The sequence below is a fragment of the Argentina silus genome, assembly GCF_951799395.1.
Source record: "Argentina silus genome assembly, chromosome: 14".
Taxonomy (NCBI): Eukaryota; Metazoa; Chordata; class Actinopteri; order Argentiniformes; family Argentinidae; genus Argentina; species Argentina silus.
The window spans coordinates 6,898,956-6,908,232 of record NC_139668.1 but is presented as its reverse complement, the minus strand read 5'-3'; the positions used below and the strand labels follow the sequence as shown (position 1 = coordinate 6,908,232).

At 42.7% G+C, this 9,277-nt stretch overlaps 1 protein-coding gene across 1 annotated transcript; it reads right to left on the bottom strand.

The window, feature by feature from the left end:
• Positions 1-372: 372 nt before the first annotated feature.
• On the bottom strand, positions 373-8,993 carry zc3h12ab (zinc finger CCCH-type containing 12Ab). The gene is made up of 6 exons (XM_083684463.1): positions 8,891-8,993; positions 7,602-8,197; positions 4,536-4,675; positions 3,236-3,470; positions 2,717-2,817; positions 373-2,523 (listed from the first exon to the last, which is right to left on the bottom strand). Exons 2-6 carry the CDS (start codon positions 8,159-8,161, stop codon positions 1,511-1,513), a joined length of 2,049 nt encoding a protein of 682 aa, XP_083540589.1. The 5' UTR covers positions 8,162-8,197; positions 8,891-8,993; the 3' UTR covers positions 373-1,510.
• Between the last annotated feature and the right edge of the window lie 284 nt (positions 8,994-9,277).

The following is a 9,277-nucleotide window of genomic DNA, read 5'->3' as shown; positions in this document are numbered from 1 at the left end:
AGGAATGTGTCTTTGTATGATGGGAGAAGAGTAGTGGCAATATGTCAACCACAGTATGGTCTGAAGGTCCGTTGTTGTTCTTTTAACTCATCACACACACTCTCTCTCTCTCTCTCTCTGTCTCTCTGTCTCTCTCTCTGTCTCTGTCTCTCTCTCTCTCTCTCTGTCTCTCTCTCTCTCTCTGTCTCTCTCTCTGTCTCTCTCTCTGTCTCTCTCTCTCTCTCTCTCTCTGTCTCTCTCTCTCTCTCTGTCTCTCTCTCTCTCTCTCTCTCTCTGTCTCTCTCTGTCTCTCTCTCTCTCTCTGTCTCTCTCTCTCTCTGTCTCTCTCTCTCTCTCTCTCACACACACACACACACAAACACACAGTGTGTTTTGGTTCATTTTATTAGATATTGATATCAAGCAATGAGAATTCAACATAATGGCAAGATTCAACAACAACAAACTTATGAATACAGCAATTTAAAACTGTTAATTAAAGTGAATTACCATCCACACTACATACCCATGTACATAGAACAAAAGGCTATCTTCACTGTCTTAGAGCAGAAAAGGCACTGAACTCATTCAAAATCAATGGTTTGAAATATGAAATAATAAGAATATGGCATGACCTGTCTGCTGTCATATGGCTACACTGTGCACACAATATTATAAATCTAAATAAAATAATGGCAAATCAGCATGTTTTCAACCCTAACCCGTTTTAGTTCTTTCTCTAGTCTAATTGTAAATGTAGCCTAATTCATGCTATTGCACTCATGGTATGTATGTATGTATATTTGCCATTTAGCTGACGCTTTTATCCAAAGCGACTTACATTGCAGTGAGTGCATACATTTCAAACCCACAACCTAAGCGTTGTTAGCGTCATGTTCTACCAATTGAGCCACAGAGGACCATATGTCACAGGAGGTTACATTTCTGCTCCGAAGAGCAATTCAGTGACAAGGAGCACTCACAGTGTGTTTACACCATAGCTGTCTGATACATCATCATGGCACATAGTGCCAATACAACTCTGCAATAATTCAGGCGCCTTAATGTAAAAAGTCAGGAATAACACTCACTTCAAATAGAGTTGATGTTAACATTGATGTTAACATGATTGACAATTATAATAATTTCAATAACTTAATCTTATACAGAGTTAACAAAACTAACAGTACACCTGCAGGGGGTACAGTATTCACCACTAACCCTAGTCTAGATACTGTAGATATTTTTCATAAAGATACAATTTGCATCAACAATTCACTGCCTCAAATTTCACAGTCTCAGAGGCAATTTATCACCTAGTTCCATATTCCCCAGAACACAAGGCAAGAATACACTTGGCAAAGCACATACAGTCAGAAAGATCTGCATTTCCTTAAAAGGAAAAAATTGACAAAATCTCTTGACACTACAAATTTTGGCAGTACAGTAGCTTGCACAATGTTTGAAATGACATTCTTTCAATTGAAAGAAACTAGATTTGCGACTAGCCCAGACAGAGCACAGGGTCCCATCACATGCCCCTGTCCTGGGACTGCAAGGAGAGGATCTCAGCCGCCAGTCTCTGAGGGTCTAATAGCTGGGGGAACATGTCCATGGCCCTGTCCACTAGACGGCCGTTGAAGATGGCCAGCAGCTTCTTCCTGACCTCCTCCCTCTCCTCCCTGTGGGGGCTGGGCTGTGTCCTCTGGGGAGGGGCCCAGTGTGACTGTGACCTCTCCCCCTGGGCTGTGCTATGGAGAGCCTGGGGATAGCCCCCGAATGGGTCTGACCAATAGGCCTGCTGTGGGGGGGGGACTGTGAAGTGGTTAGGGTGGCTATATGCAGGCATACTGACAGGATACATCGGTGGTGCTGCTCCATAGTTGGGGTAACAAGGGGGGCAGTAGGTCATCATATCTGAGTTGTGGGTGCTAGCTGGGCCCATGCTGTGATGTTGACTAGGGTGTTGGAAACCTGCGTTGGCCCCCACAGAGGGAGGGGCGTGGGAGCAGCAGCTACAGGGCGGGTTGTTAGAGGGGGAGTAACGCTGTCTCACACTGGGGGTGGATTGGCAGTTCCTGTACCCAGCCCCGTAGCGGTCACAGCGGTCCCAAGGAGTATCGGAGACCTGGCTGTCAATGGAGCCCAGCCCAGAGTCCAGATGTTCCTGGGAGCCGCTGGGGAAGGGGGAGTCCAGGTCGGCAGGGGAGTGACGACTCGCCTTATCCTTCTTAGACGGGGACCAACGGCTGGAGCGATGGCCTCCTTTGACCAGAACCAAATTCTCAGTGGTGTGGCCTTTCTTCAGGGAGCCGTTCCACTGTTCCAGGGTCAGTTTTTGAGCCATCTCCTCCTCAAGGGAGGGGAAATAGGCCTGTCCTGGATCAGTGATGTGTTGTTGTTGTTGTTGTTGTTGTTGTTGTTTATGGTGTGAGGAGGAGAGCTTGGCCTTCTCCCGCAGCTCGTCAGCTAGAGAACGATGGGACTGGTTGGCTCGCTCCGGGTGGTAGAATTTACACTTGATCCCATAAGTACACTTTTTACCTGGATTAAAACAAATAAAAAGGAACTCTAGAGTTTTAACACATACATAGTATACCATGAGCGCAGTCGATTTTTGTTTTACACATACAGACCAATTACATCCACTCTCTGTCAATCAGTCAGTAAGTATTCCTGAGTGTTTGCTAATCTGATCCCACTGGTAAGTATGACATCAGTAGGGGTGTGACCTCACCATAAGGGCATGGCTGTTTCCGTGGTGCCCGTGGAATCTTGCGCAGAAAGTTGTCCAGGGTGGGACCACGGCGACCCAGCGGGTCATCAGGAGGCATAAACCTGAGGGGTGAAAACGAGCCTTTAGATTAATACGATACTGTAGCTCACACACATATTAAATACCAATGTATAACAATAGAGTAGATATTATATATCATAACTACTCTTCTTCCTCGACTTTGATTGCTGCTTTAGTTTTTTCTTGTATAATGAAAAGAGTATTATTATTATTATTATTATCATCATCATAGCAATTTAAAATATCAGTCAAAACAGAGTTATTACTAATTAATCAAACACTGTTTTTCATGTTTTTAAAGAAATATTCTTTAAAAACATGATATGACATCACATCATTGATGTATGTTTCCACATATTGTACAATGATGTTGAATAAACGTGAATCTGATTCTGTATGTCAGGGTCAGAGAGAAGAGTGTAACACAAGACCAGCACGCCCGGCGGTGGCATCACTCACTTGTCGTTGACGAAGGAGTACATGAGCAGCCTCTCCTCGATGAAGACTTTCCACTCCTGCCGTTCGCCCTGGAGATCACGGTACGTGTCGTTGGATACGATGATCCCATCGGTCTCGTGGGCCAGCTTGACTATGAAGCGGTCGTCGTAGCAGACCAACCGTTTGCCCGCTACGCGTCGCGACGGCGTGAACACCAGGATCTTCTTCTTCTCCAGGTCTCGCAGAATGTGCTGATCTACAAGAACAGAGAGAGAAATAATCATCACGTTAGAAAACCAACGATAGGTTTTTTTTTTTTATTACTTGTTGTTGTAAATTGTTGTAAAATAGTTTTCATTTGCTTACTATCTTTATTCTATTGTTGTTGTTGTTGTTGTTGTTGTTGTAGATGTTGAGAGCTTTATTCTTTAATTCTTTATTCTTTATTCTGTGTACTTGTATTCAATGTCATGACAAATAAACTGAACTTGAACGAATAGATAAAGTATTGATTAAGTAATCATTACTTAACACCCCCCTGAAAGGTGTCGCAGAACACGCAACAGATTTAACACCTTTGTGTTACTGTATATCCCTGATGATCTACATCTCCAGGGGGCAAAACATCATCATCCTTTGTTGCCAAACTTAACAAAGAATATATTGCCGCAGCACCTTTTCACCTTTTTGGGTAATAGGCATGCCATCCCAAAACACAATTCTTTCTTTGAAATAAGGGGAAGTGATAAAGATCATTAAAAAAAAGTCCCTGCATTCTTATCAGTCGGAAAAAAGGTGGTTAAGGCATAAAGTTCGCTCTGATTGCCCGCTCGGAAAAAAAGAAAAAAAAACTGTATGGGGTTTTCCACTCCTGGGTTCAACAACTCACTACCTGGAGTAAAGGTATTGCATCAGAGCAAACCTTGCCCTGTTCTCTTCATGCCTAAACTAAATTCAAGCATGAGAACCTTGCCTCAATCCAGCAATAAAAGACTTTTTATTTATTTTTTTAAAACACTAAATGGCAGACTGTTACTGTCCATACATGACACAACTTCACACAAGACAGACAAAAGAGCCACATCCTCTACTCAATACACTCTTGTACATTTAATCAACAAATGCACATTGCATAATAGTCCTATGTGCCAACTAAGAATAACAAGTGCATAGTCACAACTCTAATAAATTCATGTCCACCAGCCTACAGTATGGCCTAAGGAGGAAATACAGCACAATGAATTACAATGAGGTCAGTTGAGTGATACAGGCCTACAGGAGGAAATAGACCAGACAATTTGGTGCATTCCCGGCATCTTACCTGTGATGGGAACGTCAGGCCTGGGCTGCTCCTTCCTCCATGAGGGCACAAAGACTGTGATGTCAGAATGGCCTCTGTCCAGGAAGAAGTTGACTGCCAGCTGAATTCCCAGGCAAGAGAACACTTCCTTGTTCCCGTGGCTAGAGGGAAAAATGATTCATATGATGTTGAGCAAGCCAATCAGGGAAGATGTCCTGTATCTGTGGGAAAGGTACAGGGAGAATAGACTCCATACCTAAATAGTTGTAAGTGGACAGCTTTGTCTGAGGCAGTATGGATTATGACTTAACAGTTACTTAATTTCCAACGTTTTGACCCAGAGAAAAGCACTTGTCACTGTATCACAGCATTTGCAATGTAAATTCCTTAACCGTGTATAGACAAATAAAATGGCCACTTGCTTCACATTGCTTGCCAATGATACATTAATCATCCCGAACCAAGTTGCCTCGGGTAAATTGTGTCATTTACAAGCTTTAGCGAGACATAATTCCTATCCTATGAACATTTTAACCTTTAGTTGTCACTAAGATGGTCTGGGCCACAATTTGATTCAGCAAATATTACTGAGCAGAACAAAAAATACCATAGAACTCAGAATACTCTACAATATGATTTTTATAGTAGCTTGATTTGTACAATAGTTCAATCAAACAATTATTCAATCAGAGTTTTTATAAACAGTCTGAAAATGCATTGCATATCATAGAAATGCTAGATGCAGTATTCAAAAGTCCCAATGGGATTACTTCTAATTGTGTATAATAGAAATATTAAGATAATAATGGCTGACTTTGCCCCAATTTTGCCAATGTTTGCACATGCAAATTGGGGCCCATTGTCTGATTCAGTAATTATTACGTCAACCATCAAAACCTTCAGGAGGATGTGTATTTTTAAAAGGGCCCTATAATTTCCACAACGCAAAAAATTAAATGGATTTTATATAAAGTAGGTTTTTTGTTAATCTGCTTTTAAGCATAGGCATATGTCAATGGTTTTAAGGTGAAAAGGCGATACCTAATGTATACTTTTCTCAATTCAGCATTTAAAAAAAGCAGTGTTATCCACCCTGGTCTTCGAAATGTTCTTCAAAATACTAATGATCAATGACGGTATGGGATGAGGCGCTCCATGCTTCAGGTCTAATCTGACATTTATGGCATGTATCCGAGGTATAGGGGAGGAGAGAAGGCACTATAGGAAAAGCAGGGCCTAAAATGCTGTCAAGCTTGTTCAAGTCCAACAGAGGCATGTCTCCATGAACAGTACGGCTCCCCGAGGGATGTTGGAGGGGAAGCACAGATTTGCATACTCAGATTTGCATATCAGAGCGTTGAGGCTGAGACGTGCCTGCACCGGTGTGCCTGGCTTTGTGTGTGTGTGTGTGTGTGTGTGTGTGTGTGTGTGTGTATGTGTGTGTGAGTTTGCTGATGCTGCTGACAGTGAAAGCCTACCTGATTGCCCTTGAATATCAGAACAAATTAAAGAGTTCCTCTCTGGCATCTTGCTAACAATTCTGAGGGCTTATTAGAGTCTTAGCCCAATGAGAGGATTCCTTACAGCATTGCTTCTCAACAGTTTCCTTTCTGAGGCCCACTGAAGAATGTTCAAAAAATTACATCAGATATCACATGTTTAAGACTAAAACCATTTGCTATATACACTCACCGAACACTTTATTAGGAACACTATACAAATCCTGGGTAGGGCCTCCCTTTGCTTTCAAAACAGCCTTAATTCTTCGTGGCAGTGATTCCAAATTGAATCTCCTTTGAGATTCTGGTCCATGACATGATTGCATCACGCAATTCTTGCAGATTTTTCAGGTGCACTTTCAAGCTGTGAATCTCCCGTTCTACCACATCCCAAAGGTGTTCTATTGGATCCAGATCCGGTGACTGGGCCACTGAAGAACACTGAACTCATTGTCATGTTCATGAAACCAGTTTCAGACTTTCAAAACTTTTGCTTTGTGACATGGTGCATTATCATGCTGGAAGTAGCCATCAGAAGATGGGTAAATTGTGGCCATGAAGGGATGCACATGGTCAGCAACAATACTCAAATAGGCTGTGGCATTCAAGCAATGATTGATTGGTATTAACAGTGCCAAGAAAACATTCCCCACACCATTACACCACCTCCACCATGAGAAGGTGTACAGGTGTTCCTAATAAAGTGTGAAGTGAGTGTTTCTTCATGGATGAATAATATCAATCAATACTCAACATATGAAACTGCATGTTTGAATGCCTGCAAACTGGTCTCATACATTAAATGTGAGCCATGTTGGCTGCTGTTATTCTTTGTTAGTTTCCCCCTGGTTTTCCTAGGGCTGGACAGCTGGTTGAGAATCAATGCTCTACAACACTGTTCTGTTGTGGACAGGAGGGGACATTCTTCACATGGTTTACAAGTTACTTGAAACATTGATCATTCAATAAACAAGTGAAAAGGTGATGGGGTGAAGTGGCTGAAGGCTGGCTGGAGCCTCTGCAGCTCTGCCCTGTTGTTAACAGGCCGATGTGTTTTCCTTAAATGGGTGCCATGACAATAAAGGCTTTTCATTTGAACCTTAACAACATTCTGGTAAGAGTGCCTTGATCCTTTGCCTGTTATTTTAAATGAGTGTAGCCTTTTTAATTTTCAGACATACATATCAAACAGGGATTATATATAAGATTTACATATTTCAGCCAGGGATCCAAAGACAGGAGCACCTTACGACATGTAATTCACATTAAATCTGAGTACACAGATTTGTTTGTTTGTTTCTCTTAACTGGGCAGAGTGCTTTTATGCAGACTTTGCAGTTTATAATAGCGGGGATAGTTAGAGAAGACCTCTTATACTTTCCTCAATGCAGAAAAATGTGGGTAGACTAGGTGTCCCTATGGACGATGACAGAACAAGTCCAGATGATACATTTTCAACAAAAACATGAGCAAACTGCAATTAAGACACGATGACATGCACAGCGAGACTTGTATGGCACTGACATAAAAATCAATCAATCAATCACAGTATGTAACGCTATTGCCGGTTTAAGAACTCTCTGCTCACCTCATGGCCACGTTGCTTCCGTCAATGACAATGGGTCTCAGGGCATCTCCCTCCTCACTCGTGTCCTGACTGGGGGACAGGGTGAATGCCAGGTTGGTGTGGGTCTTGGCTGTGCTGTCCCCCCGCGACACCAGGACAGACATGGCTGGGAGTTGGGGTCCCCCATTCTCCTTCACCTTCTCCATTTCCTCTGGGCTGGCCCCGGACCGCACCAGCTCCCCCAGGACCCTGTTAGTGTCCGTGTTCAGGCCCAGCTTCTGCAGCACGGCCCGGACCTGCGCTGGGGAGTAGCCTAGTTTACGGAACAAGTCCAGCTGATTTTCCCCCGGGTCTGTGGGGGTCTCTGTCTCCTCTTGGCCAGGGTGGTGTGGGTGCCTGCTCAGGTCCATTCTCTTACTGATGGGCTTGGGTGGATTCTGTGGCACTGGCAGGGTGGAGACCCATACAGCTGTGTCGTTGGACTGTGTGGGGCTCAGGCAGGCGGTGTAGAGGACCTCACACCATGGGAAGACATCCACAACTGGGTGCAGCTTTGGGAGGAGACTGATGTCTATGTTCATCTCTCTCCCTCCTTTGGGAGTGCTTATATGTCACACCTGTGTAAGAAACAGATTGTTACTGTTTGAAAAGGGGAGTGGCATGATTTCTTTGGGGGGGGGGGGTTTTAGGGTTTTTTTCTGGCCATGTCAATACAGATTGTTAGTGTTATGCCTGTGTCAAGAGGTATTGAAGGGTTTTCTAAGTTTCTATGTCTTCTAAGTTACTTAGCTCATGACAAACAGTATCCAGATAAAAAGGTTCTAGCAGGTGAAAAAAATATATACATATATTTTTTTTTATTTTTTTCAAATGCTCTATTCTACAGTCCCTTAACTACAATCAACAATCAACATGATCACGAAAAATTTAATTCACATTGACTTGGAATTTGAGTTAGAATGATGATGAGGATGTGCTCTCCACTGAATGAAACCGGTAGCAAATGTTCACGTTTCAACAACTTCTTATTCCTAGTTTGTCACAGGCCCTTAATTCCCACATCAATAACTGGATTTACAGTAGTAGGCTAACTCTATTTTAACCTTGGTCGAAAATTGGACTACGCAAAAAAACATGTTTCATTCTCCAAGTAACATTGTCAAAATATGTTAAATTGTATTAATCCCTGGTTGCGACTGTCTCAGAAGTTTACTTCGGAAAACCTTTAAATTCCTCTGACTGTAGGCATACGCCGCGAGTTTTGCGATGAAAAAAGGATAGTCAAATGATCAAATAAAGTGGCTACTTACCCGTAAATTTTAGTCCGACAATACTTGTTACTCATTTCATATTCGTCCTGTTAAAGTGTTCGTCTTTGCAAGGCTACTGTCGAATGCAAGTCCTCCTTTGACGGCAGTTTCACTTTAAACCGGCAAATATTCGAGACGATGACGTCATTCGCTCAAAGCAGGCATGAGGAAGTCGGGGATTTACCCTCTTCCTTTCCTAATTGAGGTCACAACCAAGAAACACAGCAACGACAGTTGATCATTGACTGATATATGACCAACTGACTTGTTGTTTCAGACCTTTTACATGTAATGCCCTATCAGGACAAAGTGATGATGTGCATTAAACAATTACATGACATTTGCATGGAACAGTGGGGTTTGAAGTGGTTTAATTTGTAACTGTAA